At 42.4% G+C, this 25,234-nt stretch overlaps 1 protein-coding gene across 1 annotated transcript in view; it reads right to left on the reverse strand.

Annotated features, from left to right (window-relative positions):
* avl9 (AVL9 homolog (S. cerevisiase)) overlaps positions 1-25,234 on the reverse strand; it is a 156,376-nt gene that overhangs the window by 21,052 nt on the left and 110,090 nt on the right. Inside the window, exons 13-14 of the mRNA XM_041189388.1 lie at positions 24,642-24,759; positions 17,722-17,775 (exon numbers count right to left, since the gene is read on the reverse strand). Coding sequence (XP_041045322.1) covers positions 17,722-17,775; positions 24,642-24,759 — 172 coding nt within the window. The remainder of the gene's footprint in view (positions 1-17,721; positions 17,776-24,641; positions 24,760-25,234) is intronic.

Genomic DNA, 25,234 nt, shown 5'->3' on the forward strand with positions numbered 1-25,234 from the left:
CACCATCCTGAGTTGGAAATATATCACCGTTCCTTCACGGTCGCTGGGTCAAAATCCTGGAACTCCCTCCCTAACAGCACTGTGGGTGTACCTACCCCATATGGACTGCAGCGGTTCAAGAAGGCAGCTCACCACCACCTCCTCAATGGCAATTAGGGATGGGCAATAAATGCTGGCCCAGACAGTGAAGCCCACATCCCATAAATGAATGAAATAAAAAAATTCAATCATACCCTGAACTACTGCTGAGGACAAGGTCATTGATGACTTAAAACTGAGATATCCCCAAATTTTTCAACATATCAGAATTTTAGAGCAGAGACTTAATGCACCTAGTCCATGGTGGTATTTTTCTCCACAAACCACTGAACTTAATCCCACTTTCCTGCTTCCCAACACTTATTGACCCGGATTTTGCAGTCAGTGGCAAAGCTGCAGCGCTCACCTCTGCCCACAAAGATTGCTGTGGCAGAAATTTTCCCTTTCCCAATGTTAATGTGAATGTTTCCAAGGGATCTCCATCAAACAGGTTAAGCAGCCAAGCACACTGAATAATTCTCTCAGACAGCAAACCAGTTAGTAAAATGCAATGATCCTTCTTCATATTTTATAAATTTTGCAGAGGTCAAAATAAGGATTTGGACATACAGACTAGAAGCTGATATATCAAACTTTAACAAATGAATTACAAAGCTATGGAACTATTATAATAAGAAAACTGACATTACACAAACATCAAATTACTTTTCCAGGGCCGGAGAGGTTGTTCAGCATGAGTTATGACTACACCTTTAAAAACCCAATCACACCTCTGTGACAGTGATATTACAATGTAAAAAAGGAAGTACACATCAGTTCGTCAACTTCCAAAGATTGCCATTTGCATAGCACAGTGCACCCCATGGAGGAACAGGGAATCACTGACAGCAACTACTGGGATTTCCATGTTTAACTGCACATGGATGAATGCCAGAAGTTGCTGTCAATTTCACATGGTAATGATAGCAAATGCTGACAGTTTCGCTCTCATACAACCTCAAAATTTGGGCCATTATTCCTCTCTCTCAAAAAGCAATCTAATTTTCTCATTTGGCAAACATCTGGGGTTTCCTCATCAGGGAATTCCACATTTTAACCAACTTGTTCAAACTGACTGTATTTTTGAAATCCACTTAATTTTTGTCACCGTTTTAAATTTGTGGTCCTTTCATTACTGTGTCACTGGAAACAAGCTATCAAGGTTCTCTCATTATAATGCTTCATCATTTTGAAGGGTTCTGTCAGGTCACACCTAACCTTGAGCTCTAGTTAAAGAAAGAATCCTGAAATCTCTCTTCATATCTGTAAATGCTCAGTCCTGGCAATAATCTCGTGAATCTACATTGTAATTTCTCTATAGGGCAATGAAGATTAGGTAATAAACGTGGCATTACCATCATAACCCACATCCCAAGAACAAATGCAAAAATAAATACTTTTTACATCCTTTTTATAATAAAGTGCCTAAATGGTACCCTGACTATAAAGTATTTCTGTTTTTCCTCTCTCTTCACAATTAGCTTGCTCCCATTTCGCAATAGAAAATATTATCCTTTTTCTTTGCTAATTTTCACTCATACTCATTGTTGCTCTTCCTCATAGAGCTGAATTTTATTTTTTTTTTTAAACTGGATTTCTTTAATTTATTAAAAAATTACTGGGATTTGTGGTGCATGAAAAAGGAAAAACATTTCCTTAAAAAACAATCAAGACCACTGCCAACAGATTAGTAACATCCAAACAGTTTAAATGCACAAATGAGGAAACTCATCAGTTATAATAACAGCAATTGTCACTGGAGTTTTTAAGAGGCTGTCCCTTAATGAGACAAATCAAACTTACATATTTGTCTGCAGGTTGAGTGAATGAGGAAAATATCATGTTCTGTTCACAATAAGACTGGCAAATCAACCAACTATGTCAAGAATGTTCATTCTAGGGTGAGTTAAATTTGGTCCAATAATATGGTCAATACTAATTTTATAAATTTAGTGATGGTGACAATCAGATACAAAGCACTTGACTGGAAAGGTCAACTTGAAAGCATAATATGCAATCAATTCAAGAAAATATATGGAGAGGCAGCATAAGTACTTCAATATGATGACATCGAAGTTTAATCCAAGGATTCCCCATTCAGCAGATTTCTAGCCGCAAAATCAAAGCAAGGGCTTAACAAAAAGTATAAAATTTAAACTGTGTTTTAAGTCCCTTATGGACCTTTTGGCTGGTTTGTGAATTAAGGAAACCATTAAAAAACAAGAATATAAATTCTATATTTATATTGCATCTTTACCATAACAAAGTGTTCAAAGGTACTTCACAGGAACATATTAAAACAAAGTATGATTCTGAGCCACATAAGGAGATATTAGGTCAGGTTATCAAAATTTGATGAAAGAGAGTTTTATGGAGAGTCTCAGGAAGAGACAGAGATAGAAAGGCAGAGAAATCTATGGAGGGAATTCCAGAGCTTGGTGCCTAGACAGTTAAAGGTGTAGCCACCAACAGTGGAGCGATTGAAATCAGGAATACACTAGTGGCCAGAATTAGAAGAGACAGATATCATGTAGGGTTGTGGGGTTGGAGGAGATTACAAAGGGATGACCAATGAAAGATTTTGAAACAAGGATGAGAATTTTAAAATCAAAATTATTTTTGACCAGCAGCCAATTTAGGTCAGCGAGCATAGGAGTGATAGGCTACAGGACTTGGTGCAAGTTAGGATATGGGCATCAGAATTTTGGAAGACCTCAAGTTTATGGAGGGTTGACAAGTAACTATAATATTTCTCAATGTTATTGTTATTTTTTGTGTTATATTTGTGTATTAACCTTATTTTTGGTTGTCTGTGTGGTGATTTAATTGAATTAGAGTCAGATATGCTGCAGGATTGAAATTATCAAAAGGGTTAGGTGTAAAGCAGACTTTTGAAATTAAGATGGATAAACTCAGATGATGGTTCCACAGAGAAGGTGTGAGTGAAATTTGCGTTTTTAGGTAAGTGAAGGGGTTGTTTGATTTTCAAAGGGATGGTAGGATTTTTTCAACTAACAAGATAAGCAAAACCAAGCAGTATGTTTATTTTTCCCAAAGGTACTAACCATATTGGCAACGTGAAAGATGTTTATATTATAGGGAAAGTAAATTTCCGAAGACATGTAGAATAGTGGGATTTTACACGTTAAAGAGAGATAAACATATATAAAGAAGGATGGAAGGTTATGTGAGGTGTGGCTATTTAACATCTTGAAAGGTACACCATGTAAGGCAGTTTGGGGAACAGCCTTTAGCCACTTTTGCAGAAGTCTGCTGTATCCAGCAACTAAAGCTGTGTTAAAAGTCTTTGGAATTCAACTGTCGAGTGGATGCTGAGGATAACATGCATGTCTGCTTATTCAAATTTATTTTGGACTGTTGCCTTAAAGGGGGTGTATATTTGGGAGTCAGGTTAATTTTGAGATTTGTTATAGTATTAAGTAACTGTAATCTTATGTCTGTGTTGTATTATTTTCTTCTGTTAATAAATGTTTTAATTAAATTTTTAAAATCACTAAAATTGTTAGCGGACTCACTACGTCTGAATTCAGTGCACAAATCTTCTTGTAGTAAATAAAAATTGCAAAACCGTTGTGACAGCATGGCCAAGTTTCCCTTGTGGATTTAGTCAGCCTGGCTGGCACATATCACCAGCCACATCATAACAAGGGTACAATGTGGGGAAACAAACCAGGAGCGTGTGGGAATAGTTAAGACTAGTGGAGATTCAAAAAGGGTGGCAGGGAGTGGGGTTGGGTGGGGGAGTGGATTTTTTAAAACTGAAAATAAATCCTTGAAGCAGGATAAGTGGTCGCCTAACAGCTGGTCTTTGCAGTCTCCTCTTTGCACCCCATCTACTTCAAACCTGGATAGCTTGGAATCCTGATTATTAAATATGCATCAACATTTAAAAAAAATGAAACAGTATTTATTAACGCAGCCCAATATATTTTGTTTAAATTGCTCAGGTGATGACTATTAGCCGCAGACATGTGACAAGTGGTGTCCTGTTTAGACACATATACTGCCTCATGAAGGAAGAGTCTTTGGGCAGAATTTTCCCAGAATTGAGCTAAGTGCGGTAGCGGGCGGCTGAAATGGAGTTTACCCACCGACGAAAATGGCAGGTTTTAACACCGTATCTTCCCAAGCCCACCTCATTATTTATGCATTCCCAGGAAACACGCTGTTTCCATGGCGAGCGGGCTCTCATTCTCCCGCTCACCATCATCCTGTTGTTGCATCATGCTGGCTGCCATCTTAAATAGGCAACCACCAGCAAAGTGCTCATCGCCACCAGCTCACCACTGCTGCCCAGGAGACATGGCCAGCAAAGTCAGAAAGACTGCAGCCCCCCCCACCCCCGCTTCAACAATGGGTCCCTCGAGTGACTGCTGGATGCTGTGGAGACCCAACAGGATTTGCTCTATCCCCACTCTAGCCGCAGGATGGGTAACAATGTCACCAGCCCGGCTTGGGAGGCGGTGGCAGTGGTGGTCAGTGCCAACGCCCTGCAGAGGAGGACAGCCACCCAGTGCCACAAAAGGATGAATGATCTCCTCCGTTTCCCCAGGGTAAGTCACTCTTTTCATCACTCCCAACTCACACACTCACAAACCCATCACCCATCCACAGGGCCCGCACTCACTGCCAGTGCAAGGGACATCACCATTCACTCTCTCACACTCACCCTCATTGTCCTCATCCCATCTATGGGACCACTCACCACCCACACAGGCCAGGTATACTTATCATCTGGCCCAGCAGACATCCTGATACACTCTCCCCATCTCTATCCATTCAGGATAAACTGGTTCACAACAGGAGGGAAAGGTCGCAGACAGGTGGAGGGATGCCGGAAATCAAAGTTCTGACAGAATTCAAAAACAGAGCCATCCAGCTGGCCGGCGACGACCAGGACTGATCCTGTGCAGACGGTGAAGTCGGTGCTGCTTTACCAAGTGAAGATCCAGTAGTGCAATGTCCATAAGTGATGTGTCCTGTTTCACAGGCCACTGCCGTGCATTAATTATCTCCCTTTGTTTTCGTAGGCACTTCGGCCAAACAGCTAAAAGACTCCATGACCCGGGGCCTCCAAGCAAACTCCGAAGAAACCTCTGAAGAGGAACCTGAAGGCACCCTCCCTAAAGTCCTGTCACAGCGCTCACCCACACCCTCCACCAGCACAGAGCCACACACTTCACTGGGAACTAGCTTTAGAATAGCCTCAGGATCACAATCTGGTCAGCACATCACACTTTCTGATCCACAGTAGGTGGAGGCAGGGACTTCCCAGGTCCCGGTATTCAGAGGACTCCTGGAGGCCAGAATGTTGCTGAGTCCGAGTCAGGTGACGAATTCTGGACTCGGTCATGTCACAGTTGCTGGAGCTGCAAAGGCAAGTTAGGGAACAACAGGAAGGGATTCTGCTGCACTCAAGGCACAATGGAGGAGTCCCTCCGTCTTCAAGCTGAGATGATAGCGCTGGCATTGCAACACACCAAATTCAACACTAGCAGAATGGTGGCCGCCATGGAGACCTTGGTCCAGGTCACCACTCCTGCACGGGCTTAAATCCATCACTGATGTGTTAGTTGGCCTCCAACGGTGTGTACATGAGAGGGACGCTGGGCAGCTTGATCTCACTCCAGCCACCCCTTCCACTCTCAGAGTCAGCCAGGCAGTGCCGGCCATTGCTGCCAGAATGTAGTGGGCAGGCACCACAGAGTTCCCTCATACTCTGTGTGTGCTCTCAGCACCTTTAAGGTGGGGCTGGCCCCCATCACACCAGCATCTGAGACCAGTGATGCATCAGCTCCTGAAGGGCTGAGGTGTTGAAGGCAGACACAGCATCATATGTGTCTAAAGTTTCATGGCCGTGTCTCTGTGATGGTCCTGATCACAAAGCGCAAGCCCTCAGCCAGACAAGAGTCAGACATTCTCAGAGGCTGTGTGAAGATCTATGGAGTGTCCTCACTACATGTTGTCATCATCCTCCTGCGATCGAGTGACTTTTAGGGTCTCCACTGCATCTCCATGACAGGAGCTTTCTCACTGAGGATATTGGTGCTGAGATAAGCCAGACTGGAGTCAAACGTTCACAACTGTGACATGAGGATCAATGGGGACACCTCACTGCATGTCATCATCATCCTCCACAAATCTGGCAGCTATGAGGGCCTCCTGAGTGCACCTGCCTCGTCCAGCCAGTGCGAGAGCCTCATCCCCATCATCGTCACCACCGAGGATTCCCTCACCCTCATCCGCGTCCTCCTCATCAGAGGAGATGTGCAGCTCCTCCTCAGCCAGTTCCTCACCCCGTTGCAGCGCCAGGTTGTAAATGGTGCAGTAGATGATGATGATGCGTGACACCCTCTGCAGACTGTATTACAGGACTCCACCAGACCGGTCCAGGCACCTGAATCACATCTTCATCCCGATAGTCTGCTCCATCAAGTTGTGAGCTGCTGCATGAGCCTCATTATAGCGTTGCTCTGCTGCAGTTTGAGGTCGCTGCATGGGTGTCATCAGCCACGGCCTCTGCGGGTAGCCCTTGTCCCCAAGGAGCCAACCCTGCAGCCTCTGTGGACCCTGGAAGACTGCAGGGATCTGTGAGTGACTCAGGATGTAGGCGTTGTGCACACTCCCTGGAAACTGTGTGCTTACCTGCAGGATGTGTTTCTGGTGGTCACACACCAGCTGCACATTCAGCGAGTGGAAGCCCTTGTGGTTGATGAAGTGCACCGAGTGTAGCGATGGAGACCTGAGTGCCACACGAGCGCAGTCATTCACACCCTGCAGCTGTGGGAATCCTGAGATCAGGGTGAATCCAATGCCCTTGTATCCTGGCTGTCTTGGACCCAGGTGAAGTGCATGACGTTGTGTGCCATGGAGAAGATGCATCTGTGACCTCATGGACCTTCCCCTTCTCCTGCTAGCCCACAGAATGGACAGAAGAGAGAATGAGTGACTGCCTAGGCTGGCTCAAACTTTGCACTCAGCAATCACCTTGATTATCCGAGTTCTCAGAATTATGCATCCTTCCTCACTAGATGTTTGGGGGAGGCCAACCTCGCCACTGGCACATGCATGGTTACAATCCCCACTGACCAGCTCGTGGCCTGCTGCTCGAATTGAATGGAGTGAGGGGCATGAGCTCAGGCAACCTCCCTCATGTCTTCTCTCTCTCTCTCCCCTGTTGTGGGTTGCCTTCTCTTGCATAAGGACATATAAATGGATTGTGAGCACATATGATGAAAGGGCAGGTCACAGGATGCTAGTCTGTGGCTAATAACTGGCGTTGTTATTCCCCAAAACTTGACCATGTGCACGGCACAAGTGAAGGGTGTGTTGGAATAATCTCCACTTGCCTGGATGAATGCAGCTCCAACAGCACTCAGGAAGCTGGACACCATCCAGGACAAAGCAGCCCATTTGATTGACAGACCATCCGTCACCCTCAACATTTACTCCCTCCACTGCCGACGTGCAGCGGCAAAAGTGTGTACCATGTACAAGATACACTTCAGCAGCCTCCAAACCTGCGAGCTCTACCAGCTAGAAGGACAAGGTCAGCAGACTCATGGAAACACTACCACCTGCATGTTTGTCCTGTACTCCACCCCATGGCTGCGCCTTCATTGTGGCTGGGTTAAAAATCTTGCAGTTGCCTTGCTAACACATGGACTGCAGCAGTTCAATAAGGTAGCAGCCCACCACCTTCTCGAGGGCATTTAGGGATAGGCAACAGAAATGCTGGCCTTGCCTGTGACACTCAGGTCCTATGACAGAAACACAAAGTGAGCGGTGATGCGAGTTGGGAAAGTAGAAGGTTCACTTCCCCTAACAGTGCTGATGAGATCGTTAATCCGTTTCCTGCACTGCAGGCGTTACTCCTCTGGACCCCACCGGTGCTGATGACCCTGGCAACCGCCTCCCAGCTCGGCATGGTCAGTTGGGTGGACCTCCTGCGGTTATCCCTAGATAAGAGGACATTCCGCCTTTCCTGCTCTGCCTTGAGGAGATGCTCCAGGGAGGCATTGCTGAAACTGGGAGCCAGAGCTTGCTGGTCGTCCTTCTCCCAGGGTCTTGATGGCATTAATGAAGGCCTGTCTGGATGCCTTTTAAATATGGCACCTGGATTTGATGATGGGGCAGCCAACTTCCTACCTGCCCCGAGACTTGACGCTAACCGCGCATGTGCATAAATAATGAGGTGGGAAACGCATGATTGCTTGTAACACCCCAACCCATTCCGCTGCAGGAGTCACTCCCACTTTCTGGTCCTACCACGGAACTTAGAGTGGGATGAGATGATTCTGCCCTTTTTGTTTAGAAAAAGAGATTAAAAAAATAGCTACTTTCAAAAAGAAAGAATTAGATTCCATGGTTTGAAAAAAGACTTCTTGTGATACAAGAGTCAAACAAAGCAAACACTAAATACTATTTTAGTTAATCACCTATACTATAAAGCCAAAGTCAAAGTTAGCTACATATGAATCAACAAGCAAATTGCAGTCCATTATAAAGCATAAAATACATGTTAAATGGCAAGTACAACTAAGACAGATCTTATGAACTGGCTCAGCAGTCTAGTCAGCATACAGGCCGACAAACTCAGTCACAAAGTCCTTCAAAACTTTGCATTCCCTACAAAGAATTTCAACTCCTCTCCTGCGAGGGGGTAGTTTAGTCCTTAGCTGATAGTAGCACATAACCAACCTGAGTTCCAAAGGCAAGGTCTTCACCAAAAATGGCACACATATGCAGAACCTCCTCAACTTGGTCTGGATAGCATAGATCCACCAATGTTATCTTCAAGTAACAGAAACAGCTGCAGCAACGATGTATTTACTAATGCACAGCTTCTGAATCTAGACTCTGTCCTCTTCAGCTTGCCTGTACTGTACCACGGGACAAATCAACTTCAACTACTGTGCTTGGATGTCTCTGCTTCCCCTTACATAGACTCAGTAAGTTTCAGTCTGCCCAGAAGTTTTGGTTTCCCTAGGAACTGGGAAAGCCAGTTTCCTTTTTTGGTTTTCCTTCTCATGAAGGGGCTGTCTTAAAAAAACACAGGTTTGGCAACCATGGATTCCATTACAGCATCAACTGGTTCGCCTTTATCCACCCTGTTTGCTACAACCGCAAAGAACTCCAATAAATTTGTCAAAAAATTTCTCTTTCACAAAACCAGGTTGACTCAGATTGTATTATGATTTTCTAAATGTCCTGTTATTATCTCCTTAATGATGGATTCTAGTATTTTCCAAATGACAACTGGCCTATAGTTTCTTAGTTTCTGTCTCCCTCCTTTCTTAAATATTGGTGTTACATTTGCAGTCTTCCAATCCACTGGGATCCTTCCAGAATCTAGGGAATTTTGGAAGATTACAACCAATGCATCCACTGTCCTTGCAGCCACTTCCTTCAAGACCATAGAATGCAGGCCATCCAGTCCAGAGCACTAGTCAGCCTTTAGTCCCATTAGGTTTATTAGCACTTTTTCTCTAGTGACCATGATTATTTTAAGTTTCCCCCCTTCCTTTTGCTTCTTGGTTTTCTACTATTTTTGGGATGCTTTCTGTGTCTTCTACTGTGAATGCAGATAGAAAATACTTGTTCAAAGCCTCTGCCATTTCCTTGTCTCCCGTTATTAATTCCCCAGTCTCACCTTCTAAGGGATCAATGTTTAATTTAGCTACTCTCTTTTTATACTTGTACAAGCTTTCAGTATTTGTTTTTATATTTCTTGCTAGTTTTCTCTCATACTCCAATTTTTCCCTCTATTATATTTTTAGTCATCCTTTGATGGTTTCTAAAATGTTCCCAGTATTCTGGGCTACACTAAGCTTTGCAGCATTGTGTATCTTTCCTTTCAACTTAATGACATCTTTAATTTCCTTAGTTAGCCATGGATGGTGCATCCTTCACGTAGCGTCTTCTTTCTCAAGAGAATATAAGTTGCTGAGAGTTATGAACTATCTCCTTATATATCTGCCATTGCTTCTCTGCCATTTTACCTTTTAACCTATTTTCCCATTTCACTTTAACCAACTCTGTCTTCATACACCCTTGTAATTGTTTTTATTTAAATTTAAGATACTAGTTTCAGACCCAAATTTCTAACCCTCAGACTGAAAGTCAAATTCTACCATGTTATGATCACTCTTACTTACAGGATCCTTTATTATGAGGTAATTAATTAATTCTATCTCATTACATATTGTCAAGTCTAAAATGGCCTGTTCCCTGTTTGGTTCCAGAACATATTGTTCTGAGAAACTGCCCTGAATACAACCTATACATTCACAGTCCAGATTACTTTTGCCAATTGATTCATCCAGTCTTTCTGAAGATTAAAATCTCCCATGATTGTTGCAGTACTTTTCTCACAAACCCCCATTATTTCTTGATTTATAGTGTGTCCGACAGAGTAGCTATTGTCAGGGGGCCAATAAACCACTCCCATTGGTGATTTATTTCCTTTGGTTATTTATCTCCACCCAAACTGATTCTAAATCTTGATCTTCTGAAACAAAATCATTAGGAGTCATATTTCATGATTCTGTCCAGTTTTGCAAGGAAACAGTTTTGATGATTGCCGAGATGGCACTGTAGGACAATTGGTGGCTTGAAGAAAATCGGTTAAAATTACTGTTTTGACATTATTCAATCATGTGGTTATAATGTAATACATGACCATAATCTGTCCTCTTCAATACAGATTATAAATACTACATGAAATTTCCAAAACTGTAGTTTTGTAAGGAAGGGGAAAATAAATCAAAAATTACACATTAGCTCTGCTGATAAGGATCCATACTGTTAGCTAAACAACGAAGTTGGCTGGAGCTTTAAGGGTTAACTTGGTGCTTTTAAGTTTAACCATGAAAGGGATCCTAAATGATGCTCGTGAAAAATAAGAACTTGCATTTATTCAACACATTATCATGCATGTCAAAAATCTAAAGCGCATGCAATATATGAGAATATCAGACAGAAAATGACCAACAGGTCTATTCAGCCTGTCTGAATCATAATGTCATCTACATCATAATACAGGCACTCAACAGCCCAACTGGAGACATGCACATACAGTGAATTATCAACTGCTGTAAGATATTTATGCAAACACTATCATCATATTGTACATAGCAAGATGTCACTAAAAACAATGGGAGGTGGTGGCATAGTGGTATTATCACTGGTCTAATATACCAGAGACCCAGGGTAATCCTCTGGGGACCTGGGTGTGAATCCCACTACAGCAGATGGTAAAATTTGAATTCAATAAAAATCTAGAATTAAGAGTCTAATGATGACCACGAAACCATTGTTGGTCATTGTAAAAACTCTTGATTCACTAATGCCCTTTAAAGGAAGGAAATCTGCTGTCCTTACCTGGTCTGGCCTACATGTGACTTCAAACTCACAGCAATGTGGTTGACGCTTAAATGCTCTCTGAACTAGGGATGGACAATAAATGCTGGCGGAGCCAGCGATGTCCACACCACATGAATGAATCAAAAAAAAAAGACTAGATAACCCTTACCCTGGCCCTGAACTCATCACTCCCTGGTTTCTCGTATCTCTTCCTGCGCTGTCTCTGAGCTCACCTGTAAACAAGATTCACCTCTTAAATTCCCACTTTTTTTTCCCTAAACTAACTGACATTATGAATGGCTCTCATTATTCTGCTACTGCCATCATCACCTCATATAAACACACCTTGAACCCATGTCATTGCAAACTGCCACCTGTATCCCAAACTTATCTCTCTCAGGAAACAACAAGCCAGTTAGGGAAAATGCCAGAATTTATTATTAAGGTGGTCATAGCAGAACATTTAGAAAACCTTTATGCAATTATGAAGAGTCAACATGCTTTTGTGAAAGGGAAACAGTGTTTGACTAATTTGTTGGAGTTCAAGGAAGCAATGTGCAACATGGCTAAAAGGAACCTGTAGATGTGGTGTGCTTCGATTCCAAGAAGGCATTTGATAAAGTGCCATATCAAATTTTACTATACAAAATAAGAGCTCATGGTGTAGGGGGTAACATATTAGGGTGGATAGAGGATTGGTTAGCCAACAGGAAGCAGAGAATAGCAAAAAATGGATCATTTCCGGGTTGGCAAAATGTAACCAGTGCCACAGGGGTCAGTGCTGGGGCCTCACCTATTTACAATCCGTATCAATGACTTGGATGAAGGGCTAAATGTATAGTTGCTAAGTTTGCTGATGCAAAGATAGGTAGAACAGTAAGTTGCGAAGAAGACATAAGGAATCTGCAAAGGGATATAGATAGGATAAGTGAGTGGGTGAAAATTTGGTAGACAGTGTAATGTGGGAAAATATGAACTTGTCCACTGTGGCAAGAAGAATAGAAAAGCAGAGTATTATTTAAACGGAGAGAGATTACAGTTCTCTGTGGCACAGAGGGATCTGGGTGTCCTGATGCAGGTACCAAAGGAAGGCAAATGGAATGTTGTCATTTATTGTGAGGGGAATGGAATATAAAAGTGGGGAAGTTATGCTACAGTTGTATAGGGTGTTGGTGAGACTACAGCTAGAGTACTGTGTACAACTTTGGTTTCCTTATTTAAGAAAGGATATAATTGCATTAGAAGCAGTGTAGAGAAGGTTCACTTGGCTGATGCTTGGGATGAAGAGATTAACTTATGCAAAAGATTGGCCAGATTGACCCTGTATCCACTGGAGTTTAGAAGAATGAGAGATGATCTTATTGAAACATAAAAGATCCTGAGGGGACTTGACAAGGTGGATGTTGGAAGCATTATGATCAGGATGGGAGAAGTCCGTGAATTATTAAGCCCCAATACTTTGCAGGCTGTACCATTAATTTAAAAGTTTAATTTTCTAACCGATTGGCCAATTGTGTACCTATACCTCTCATACCCAGAGGAAAAGATACTCTCACCAGGCTTCTTTCAAAAACTCAATAATTAATTTATTTTAACACCAAGCTTCTTTTAACAAATTGCTGGTTAACACACAATTGTAATCAGGAAGTACAGCTATCTATCTCTTCCCAGCACACACACAGAAACACAAAGGACAAACAGATAGAGTTTCTCTGCAGAGATGAGCTTTGGAGGGTGGGCATTATAAAATAAAGGATGAAGTGTTATCAACCTGGAGTTCTCTCGTGTGCAGACAGGCCCTGGTCCCAGTGAATGCCTGAAAGTTCCCACCAACTGGTTCAGCTTTTCAGGTCCAATTGCAGACTGGTTACACTCAGATGAGGGCTCTCTGGCTACAGGTTGGTAGCCACACAATTTTAGGCAAGGAAGAGAGAGGGAGCTTTCCTTTCTCAGCTTGTTCTCCACAATACTACATTCAAAAAAGCAGTTTCTCAAACACAAACACACAACTCCTTCTCAAGTACCACAGGTGATTTCTTGGAAGAAGCTTGCCTGCTGACAGTTCCCAGGTGAACTTATGACCATCTTTTAAAAAAAAAACTCCTAGGTTAACATCCAAATGTCTAGATCATGCCAAATCCTTCCATTTTTAAAAGAAAACTTCAGTCTTGAGAGATATGATTCGAACAAAAGGATATTTCTCCTTATGGGATAGACTAGTTTTCGAGGAGGGGGCACTGTTTAAAAATAAGGGGTCTCCCATTCAAGACAAAGATGAGGGGAATTTTTTTTCTCTGAGGGTTGGTATATTATGGAATTCTCTTCCCAAGAAAGCAGTGGGGGAGGCAAGGTCATTGAATATTTTTAATGCTGACTTAGATTCTTGACTGACAAGGGAGTCACAAGGTATAGAGGATAGACAGGAAAATACAGGCCATAATCAGATTAGCCATGATCTTATCAAAGGGCAAAGCAGGCTAGTGGGGCTGAAAGTCCAACTCTGCTCCAAACTTGTATGTTTGAATGTTCACAAAATTCCTAAATTAGTGTCACTTCTCAGACTTCCGCCCATATCATCCAAAAAGCCATCTGAATCAAACCAATCTAGTCTCTGCCCCTCCACATTCCAAAATAGTCCTAACCAAAGTAACAAATGATATTTTACAATCCCTCTTTTTGTTCTCCTTTTAAACACATCTCTCCTTTGTCCTGTTTAGTGAACCTACCTTTGCTTGGTTCCACTCTTACCTACCCTTGCAAGGTCAACTAAGTAGCCCCCAAGGATCCAGATATGGGTTGTTCTTCCTCTTCAACTACATGCTGCCCACTGGCAACAGCATCTGTGAATAGGGAGTCAGCTTCCACATATATGACTTATATACCCAATCTACCTCAACTAGTTCTAAAAAATCCCTTCAGTGCCTCCTGGCTGTAACAGTGCAACATCTTGGTCGAATTGTAATTTTCTCCAGCTAAACATTGGGAAGATTGATGCTATAATCTTGGGTTCACTTCCATAAATTCCATATCCTAGCTATTGACTATATTAGCTCCCTCTCTTGCCATGGTCTCAGTCTGAACCAAGCTGTATGCAGCCATGGTGGCCTGTTCAACATTGAGTCAGCTCTTAATCCCATATCCACTTCATCACAAAGACCTGCTACTTCCACTTCCATAACATTGTTCATATCTGTCCCTGTCTCAATTCATCTACTTCTGAAACCATCTATCACTTCCAAATTTAACTATTTGAATATTCTCAGCTGGCTTCCCATCCTCTACCCTCCATAGACATACAGCCCTTTAAAGCTCTGCTGCCCAAATCTATCACCCACCAAGAGCCACCCTTCACCGCCAAGCTCAATGATCTACATTGGCTCCCAAACCCTCAAACTATGAATGACTTATGTCCTACCCTCCTTAACCCTGTAACCTCCACCAGTATTAAACCTGTCCCCCAAACTCACCATTTCAGGCCACTTGTGAGCAATTCCCCGGCTGAGTTTTTTTTAATCTTTGTCTGCTTCTTCCAGATGATCACATGGTTTTGGGCAGGGCAGAGTGTGTATATATTGTGATACACAAAGGCCCAGATCTTCCGAAGAGTGGAAATCACCATCAGATTACTGTCGTGTTCAGAAATTTGCTCAACCCTATGCTGCTCTGCATTTGTACTGAGGTCTTATGAACCTGGCTATCCCAGAAATGGGGAGTGGAGGGTCACTCGGAGACCTCCATCAGAGATCTCAATCAGACTGTAGTAGAGCTGAAGGAAGGCAAGACACGCCCCCCTTTTTACGGCACTAGCTATCCTATAGTAAGTTTAAATGTCCAGTCTGAATGCTAGTGAGTGAACATTAGTGGCGGGGTGGGTAGGATGTAGGCGGATGAGATGGGTAGATGAGTGAATGGGTAAGTAGGCAAGGAGGGTGAGGTGGGTTTGTTGGGTAGTCAGGTCGGGACGGTACTCGGGTGGCCGGGGATAATCGGCAGGGGTGGTCAGGGGGTCGGAAGATGTGGTTGGGGGGTTGGGAAAGGTAGTTGTGGGGCTAGTTGGGGCATTCGACATGTTGGGGGAATTAGTGGGGAGGGTAGTCAGGAGGTTGGGGGAGTAGTCAGGGTGGTCTGCAGCGGTAGTCAGGGAAGTGGGGGACTAGTTGAGATGGTTGGGGGATAGTTGGGGGTGGAAGGGGGGGGGGATCAGGTGGGGTCAGTGTGAGCCAACTGGGGGTCATTTTTGGAATTATCCAAGAATTAGACAAGGGATTAATCTGTTTAACGCTTCTGGGTAACTATCCAAAAAGTACATCGGATCTCTCCCAAGTCTCTGACTCTTTCATGAAGTGTCCCAGGGAACAGGGGAATTGCCGATTGGAAGTTGAAGTTTCCCAGGCAATTCCCATGTAGGTCCACACATTGGAATTCCCACATGGCCCTGACTTTGCATCTCAGTTATACGTCTAGCCTCTGACAAACTGGAGACCAGAAGGTTTGGCACAAGGTATCACAATTGAGTAGGAAAGAGTGGCACGGAGGATCTTTACCTGTCCATATGTGTCTTCAGCCACCTAGGCCCCATACTTAATCATTTCCTCCCCTCTGACTCTCCAGCCCTCTCTTTTTCTTCTCCTTTAAAACATTCCTTAAAATTCACCCTTTTAGAAAGCTGTTGGTCATCCCTCTATCTTTTTCTTTGGTTCACAGCCTATTTTTCTTCCTGAGGCGTTTCTGAAATATCTTGGTATATTTGTCTAATTACACCTATTAGATATTGTAGCCCAGATAAACCACGATAGGAGATTCCAAGATTAAGTTCTTTTTTAACACCCAATAAGTCAAGGAGACTTGCCAGCAGAATTTCCTTCTAAACGGATCTTGTGAGTCTTATAACAACATTGATATGTAGATATTTCTTCAGCCTCGTCCATTCATAGTTTTCAGACCTTTACATTCCATTAGTGTTGGGGTAGGACCAAGTGTTATATATCTGAATGAAATGATTGAACTTTTACTGTATGCAAGTATCTGCTGATTATAGGGAAGAAAACACTGGAAGAACAAATTTGCATTCATGTTGGGGCTGCTACAATTTTGGGACATCTCAAAGAATTTCATGACCAATTAAGTAATTTTGGAGTGCAGTCACTATCGCAGGATAGAGGAAACACAACCACTGCTTTGTGTAAAGTAAGGCCCGATGAAAAATAATAAGATAACTGACAATATTTTATGCAATGTTTGTTGAGGAATAAATGTTACCCAGGTATGTATACAAGATCCATGCTTTGCTTCGGATAGTGCTGTGAGATGGCATTTGTAGTTTAAGCCTTCTGCACTGGTGAAAGGTTCAGTCGGTCTGTCTGCAAGCATGACCCAGACTTCCCCGTCGCTTGTCATTTCAACACTCCACCCTGCTCTCATGTCCACATGTCTGTCCTTGGCTTGCTGCATTGTTCCAGTGAAGCTCAACGCAAACTGGAGGAACAGCACCTCATCTTCCGACTAGGAACTTTACAGCCTTCCGGACTGAATATTGAGTTCAACAACTTTAGATCATGAACTCTCTCCTCCATCCCCACCCCCTTTCCGATCCCCCTTTTTTCCAATAATTTATATAGATTTTTCTTTTCCCACCTATTTCCAGTATTTTTAAATGTATTTCCATCCATTGTTTTATCTCTACTTTTTAGCCTATTTCGATCCCTTCCCCCCACCCCACCTCCACTAGGGCTATCTGTACCTTGCTTCTCCTGCTTTCTACCCTTAATGTCACCTATTAGCACATTTCTTAGATAATATCACCACCATCAACACCTCTTTGTCCTTTTGTCTATGACATCTTTTGGCTATCTCCACCTATCACTGGCCCTCTATCCAGCTCTACTTGTCTCCGCAGCCCCCGCCGCCCCCCCCCCCCACCCCCTCAACCAAACGAGCTTATATTTCACCTCTCTTCTATCATACGGGCTCGAAACGTTAACTGTGTTCCTCTCCGCAGATGCTGCCAGACCTGCGGAGTTTTTCCAGGTATTTTTATTTTTATTTTTGTTTTGGATTTCCAGCATCCGCAGTTTTTTGCTTTTATCTTGAATGATACCCTACTATTTTATGGAGGTTTGTGAATAAATGAGGAAGCATTTCCTTTCTTCAGAACTGGTAACAGACAAAAGAAAAGTTTTTTCTTGAAGTTCTAACCAAATTCATATGTTTGAAGATAAGTGACACAGAGTTAGTATTCCAAACTTTCACAGTACTCACTGCGACAATCTTAGCTTGACATCCGATACATTGTACTGCCCCTGGAATGGATGGCTGGAAAAGAGAAAGTGATAAAAATTCTATTTTGATTCTATCAAGATTTATTTCCTGACTGACAACGAATAAACATTACTTAAGTACTGAACTTCAAATTAAAACCAGTGAAGTGATCTCTTTCTATAATTAGAATCTTTTTGGAGAAGACAGACAGACTTGCATTTATGGAAGTAAAATCAGATTCGTACCCACCCTATACATATCTGTAAATGAATGATGCCATTAAGGCAATTTAGATGGCTCCTATCCACATTTTATCCATTTGTTAAATATTCTGAACAAACATACTTTATATATGACTAACAAAGTTATCAACATTCATGTACAGTACATCTAAATTAAAACTAATTTTCACATTCATAAGTCTAACCTATATTATTATAGGTTTCCGATAAGCAAAAGTGGAGATTTTCTAAAACAAATTTATTTACGTGACAAAATATTGCCTGGCGGTATGGAGTAAGTATACGTAACACAAGGCTGATATGCACACATGGACTTTAAAATCAAAACTCAGTTTGGCTGCAGAAGTGATCCAATGTCAAAGAGAATTTTGAAAATACACGTTCACATTTAAAATATTATTAGTAAACAAGATATTATATATTGATAACTCAAGTTAGTACAATATTGATGGATTTTCAGAAATGCCGAGTTTTGGACAAGACACATGCCAGCTCAAGTGGATGTGAAACATCCCTTAACATTCTTTAAAGGCCAGGGGATTTCTCTCAATGCTGTGTTCAATTCATACCTCAATAAGCAGATTATCTGTTGATTTATCCCATTGCTGTTCCTGGGACACTGGTTGCTGCATTTGCTTACAGAAATGAATACATTAAACTTGCAGAATGGGCATATAATTGGCAAATGAACTTCAGCACAGTAAGTGTGAGGTATTACAATTTGATTTTTAAAAAGGTAGGACATATTAATGGAAAATAAGAATCTCAATGGGCAGAGGAGCAAAGGGGGATCTGGGAGTACAAATAGACAAATCTCTAAAAGTAGTGACACACGTTAATAAGGCCATAAAAAAGAAAACCAAGAACTAGGTTTATTTCTGGAGGAACAGAATTGAAAAGTAGAGAAGTTATGACAAACTTGCATTGAACCTTTTGCTAGTTTTGGAGTATTCTGTACAGTTATGGCCGCCATATTATTTAAAGGACATGGAGGTGCTCGAGAGGGTGCCAAACTGACGTACAAGGATGATATCAGAAATTAGGAGGTTACAGGATCACTATCACATCAGGTGAACAGGCTGGTTCTGTTTTCTCTTGATAGGAGAAGGTTGAAGGGTGACATAGTAAAGGTCTTTCAAATTATGAAAGCTTTTGACAGAGTAGATGCAGAGAGACAATGTTTCTACTTGTGGGAAGAACAAAATTAGAGGTCTTCAATTGGGATTTTATTTTTTTCAATTGAAACTAAGGTTATCAGAAATTGATTTAAATGGGGTGGCTGAAGACAGTGTTAATTGCATATCAATTGTGTTTGGATGTTTGTAGGTGGTAGGCATTAACCGGGGATTCACTTATTCTCTTATAAACAGGAACAGACTGAATCTGTGGTAGCTTGGTTAGAATCTGCATGTTTGCAATGTGTAACCCTGTAAATCAAAGTTCATAAAGGGTGTAAATATTGGTTCCAGTTCTATCCTTCACCACCTGGCTTTCTGGAATAGAAAATGGTAGCAGAGAATAGTTGCCTACAGGTAAAGGTTGGAAGCTAAGAAAAATTCTCAGTAAGTAGAATAAAATCCTAGCAGCCATCATGGGAAATGGAGGAAAGCCACTGTGAATTGTCAGGATATGATTACCTTCTGATATTCTATAAGCCTGCACCATACGATCAGTAGAAGAATGAAACAAGATATGCAGACACGGGTTACACCTGTCTCAAACAGAAAACAAGGTATGGCCTTGGGGGTTTTCATTTCCTGCAAGTAGTAAAATCAGAAGTACTTTGTGAGATGTATGTCCATTAGAAGCATAGGTTGAGACCTATTAGAGTTCTTGGATATAATCTACGAGAAAGATAGTCCATTAAGTGCCTAAGAGGCCTGGCCCAGAATTTGACAGATTTTGGAAAACAGATGCTCATTCCATGGGAGAATATATCATGGACTTCAATAGATTGCATAAAAGATTAATGAAATTCAACTTGGGAATTCCTGAGTCAGTACTGGCATTTAAATTATTGAAGTATGCTAAGGTGTTTCATATAGACAAGAACTGATTCTAACTGGAGTTCTATTTTCAGAGAAGGAGACCCTGTCGGATCAGATATCTGCTGACCTGGGAAAATTCCTGAGAAAGTGGTAATTTCCTTAAGCCTGCACGGAACAAATGAGACATTCCGCAACACTAAGAATAGAGGACTCAAAGGTTTCCGGATTACGAAATAGTCCAGATACTGGAAGCTGGCGTCAAAAGAAGGATTAAAGACAGGAGGAAAGAATTTAAAGTGTCTTTAACAGATCTGGCTGTCATAGAAGATATCACTGTCCTAAAAGGGCGACCCCTAATTTTAAAACAGTGCCCCCTATTTCTGGTCTTACCAACAAGATGAAACATCCTTTCAACCTTCACCTTGTCAAGGTCGTTCAGGGTCTTGTATACTTCAATCAAATCACCCCTCACTCTTCTAAACTCCAGTGGAAACAAGCCCAGTCTGTCCAACCTTTCCTCATAAGACAACCCACTCATTACAGGTATTAATCTAGTAAACCTCCTTTGAACTACCTCCAATGCATTTAGATTCTTCCTTATATAAGACGACCAAAACTGCACACAGTATTCAAGATGTGGTCTCACCAATGCCCTGTATAACTGAAGCATAACATCCTTACTTGTATGTTCAGTCCCTCTCGTAATAAAGGATAGGTCTCCATTAGCGTTCTTATTGCTTGCTGTATCTGCATGCTAACTTTTTGTGACTCATATACTAGAACACCTGGATCCCTCTGCACCTCAGAATTATGCAGCCTTTCTCCATTTGCTTTCTGCTTTGGTGTTCTTTCTGCCAAAGTGAACAACTTCACATTTTCCCACATTAAACTCCATTTGCCAGATCTTTGCCCACTCACTCAACCTATCTATATCCACCTGCAACCTCATGTCCTCTTCACAACATACTTTCCTACCTATCTTTGTGTCAGCTGCAAATTTAGCTACCATGTCTTCACTCCCCTCATCTAAGTCATTGATGCAAATCTTAAGTTGAGGCCCCAGTACAGACCCCCTGTGGGACTCCACTCATCACATCCTGCCAACCAGAAAAAGACCCATTTATGCATATTCTCTGCTTTCTGCCAGCCAGCCAATCTTGTATCCAGGCTAATATGTTACCCCCTACACCATGAGTTTTTATTTTCTATAATAATCTTTGATGTGGCACCTTATCAAATGCCTTCTGGAAATCCAAGTACAGTATATCTACAGGCTCTCCTTTATCCACTGCACATGTTACTCCTTCAAAAAACTCCAATAAATTGGTTAAACGTGATTTTCCTTTCATAAAACCATGCTGACTCTTCCCTATTGCCTCGAGCTCTTCTAAGTGCCCAGCTATAACCCTCTTAATGATCGATTCAAATAGCTTCCCCACAACAGACATCAAGCTAACTGGCCTCTATTTACCTGTCTTCTGCCTCCTTCACTTCTTGAATAGGGAGGGTTATATTTGCTACTTTCCAATCTGATGGAACCTTTCCAGAATCTAACGGATTTTGGAAAATTAACACCAACGTATCAACTACCTCATTAGCCTCCACTTTTAAGACTGTAGGGTGAAGTCCAGTGGGACCTGGAGACTTGCCAACCTGCAGCTGCATCAATTTGCTCAGTACTGTTTCCCGAGTGATTTCAGTTTCGCCAAGTTCCTTTCTCCCATTCGCCTCCTGATTTGCAGCTATTACTGGAATGTTTTTTGTATCCTCTATAATGAACACAGAAGCAAAAGACTTCTTTCTGATCCCTCTCCCCCCCGGAGGATGTCCTGCAGCCGATCTGTAACATCCTTGACCCTGGCAACAGGGAGGCAACAAATCATCCTGGGGTCAAATTTACTGCCGCAGAAAGGCCTGTCTGATTCCATCACTATTGTCCTTCCTTTCCTCTTCCTCCTGCCCTGTAGAGCTGAGCCGCTCGTGGTGCCAGAGGCTTGGCTCTGGCTGCACTCCCCTGAGGAACCATCAGCCTTGCCAGCATCCAGAATGGAAAACCGATTAGCAAGCAGAATAGACTCAGGGGACTCCTGAACTACCTGCCTGGGAGGTTCTCCTAGATTGCCTGGAGGTCACACATGCCCTTTCTAGCTGCACACTTCTGACCTGCGGTGTGAGCACCTCCCCAAACATGCTATCCACGTAGTCCTCTGTCTTGTTGATGCACAACAGTGACTGCATCCTCCACTCAAGTCGTGAAACCCAGAACTCAGGCTTGTGCAGCTGTGACACTTCCTACAGATGTGTTTGTCAGGGATACATGGTGCATCCACAACTTGACACGTACCGCAGGATGTACACTCCACTTGGCTGAGCTGACCTGCCATCCTGTAACTCTAAAAACTATTTATTACGCTTAAAGTAAGTAGAATGAGCAGAATAAATTACTAGTAACTAAACTTTACTACACTTATGCCAACTTTATCTTACTTTGGTTTACTTTATTACTTTATTTCACTTTGACGTGATTTAACTTTAGTCCCCTATTGCTAGTGTTCCTTACTGAAATCCAAGCACCTAATAAATGATACATTTTTCTAGTTTTAAGCTATTTAAACACACTCCTTAACAGCAGCTTCTCACCAACCAATGAACTTACAGCTTTCCTGTGGTGTCATTCCTGGATTTGTTTTTCAAACTCAGCTTGCTGCCCGAGTAGAGGTGTCCCTCACAGATCCGGCTGTCCCCACTCCCAGGCAGTGAGTGAAGGCCCTGAGCCTCGCCCTCTATTTATCTGCTGCCAGGGTGAGGTGTCCCTCACAGATCCGACTGTCCCCACTCCCAGGCGGTGAGTGAAGGCCCTGAGCCTCGCCCTCTATTTATCTGCTGCCCGAGTAGAGGTGTCCCTCACAGATCCGGCTGTCCCCACTCCCAGGTAATGGGTGACTCAACTCCTGACTCCCTAAAGCTATTCACATCATCTACAAGGCACAAGTCAGGAGTGTGATGCAATACTCTCCACTTCCTTAGATGAGTGCAGCTCCAACCACACTAAAGCAGCTTGACATCATCCAGGGCAAAGCAGCCCACTTGACTGGTACCACATCCACCAGCTTAAACCTTCACTCCCTCCACCATCGATGCACTTTGGCAGCAGTGTGTACCATCTCCAAGAAGCACTACGGCGACTCACCAATTCTCCTTCAACAGCACCTTCCAAACCCCTGACCTCTACCACCTAAGAAGGACAAGGGCAGAAGAAGCAATGAGAACACCACAGCCTGCAAGTTCCCCTCCAAGCCACTCACCATACTGACATGGAACTCAACGTTCCTTCATTGCCACTTGGTCAAAATCCTGGAACTCCTTTCTTAACAGCACTGTGGGTGTACCTACACCACATGGACTGTAATGGCTCAAGAAGGCAGCTCACCACCACCTTCTCAAGGGCAACTAGGGATGGGCAATAAATGCTGGACTAGTCAGAAAAGCCCACATCCATGAAAGAATAAATGAAAAAAAATTGCAATGTTACACGTTTACATGGATAACTTCCAATACAGTGATTCCTTGTTTAATGTTGTAGTTGTGTTCCTAAGTACAACTTTAAATGAATCAGATTTACCAGTTACAACCAATGTAAAAGCTCCAGTTAGGTTCTGTAGGAGTTTTCTCATCAGACAAGTGCATTAAAACATTATACCCTATAAACTCAAAAACTGTCCATTCCTAAATTACTAACTCTTTCTACTTACCTCACACTCACCACCTTTCCCACTGGCTGACCCCCTCACTCACCATCTCTCCCACTCACTGCTTCCCTTCCCTGAGCCCTTGCTATGAATGAGAGCTTAGAAGAGGGTAGCGAGAGAGAGGGAGCCAGAGGAGCTGCGAGAGCGTCAGGGAGGGAAGCGGGCAGTGGGAAGGAAGCAGCCAGCAGGAGGATTAAGGAGCGGGAGAAAGTCGGGGAGCAGGAGAAACCACGCTAAAATGACACTGATTGGGTCATGTGACGCTTATTTGCCCTCAGTGCGAAATGATGCTAAAGCAGAAATCCCAATACTAAGTGCGAATACCAGCCCCATTTTTTATCAGCAACAGTAAAGCAGAACAATGCTGAATGAGGCAACTTATAACAAGGACTTACTGTACAAATGTGGACATGGGAATTTCTAGAGAATCCGACAGAATAACGACCCTCAAAGAAAAACTTTCTTCTCATCTCCATCTTAAATGGTAGGCCTCTTATTCTTAAACTATATCCCTTGGTTTTAGTCTCTCCCACAAAGAGGAAATATCCTCAGGGTATCCACCTTATCAAATCCCCCCAAGATCTTATATGTTTCAATAAGATCATCTCTCATTTTTCTGAGCATCAATGGGTATAGGCCCAACCTGTTGAACCTTTCTTCATAGGATAAACCTGTCATCCCAGTAATGAGTTGAGTAAACCTTCCCTGAACTTCTAAAGCAGTCATATCTTTTCTTAAATAAGGAGACCAAAACTGTATGAACTGTAACAACAGTGGTGCAGATGCATGCTTTTTAATATATCACAGATATGTACAGCATACAGTATTTTGGGATGTGTAACCTGGAAAATAAAATGTTAGCAAAACTCGAGTCATCTCTACTCTTCATAATATCCAGTAATTGGATAGAGAAAAACATGAAATAAACAACATCATCCTACCCAGGATTGACTTCAGTGACAGCAGGGTGTTTGTTGCTATTCCACACTCTGAAGTTGTGTGTATTCTTCCATGCAGTGACAAACAAATTGCCATAGTCTGCTAACATTTTCTCATTATCTGAAGCAGAGTAAAAGACATACTGATATATTGCCTGGTTAGAATAGTAGATAATATTCAGACAATTCTCCAGTTAGCTTCAACATAAATGTTCAAAATTACTTGAATATTAATCCAAATTTTGAAATAATGCAGCTTCTGTACATTCAAAGACCGACTTGAATGGTATTCAAAATCTACTTCAGAAAGCACACACTGTAAACAACAGCAGCTTTCATAACTAGAAGTTGCAGTTATTCCACAATTCTACTCATCAGGATGCTACACACTGTTCAATGTTACGGGGGAATTTCTAAATTTATCGCATACTATACTGGGAGCTCGACAATTATGAAAAGCAACTGCTCTGCAAAACACCCATGGCATATTTAAAAAAAATGCATATTCACTTCACAAATATGTCAGTGAATTATTTGCATGCACAAGAATCAAATGAAGTTTTTTCATAGGTCATGGGAATTTAAGCACAGAATTT

This window comes from Carcharodon carcharias, chromosome 6 (genome assembly GCF_017639515.1).
Source record: "Carcharodon carcharias isolate sCarCar2 chromosome 6, sCarCar2.pri, whole genome shotgun sequence".
Taxonomy (NCBI): Eukaryota; Metazoa; Chordata; class Chondrichthyes; order Lamniformes; family Lamnidae; genus Carcharodon; species Carcharodon carcharias.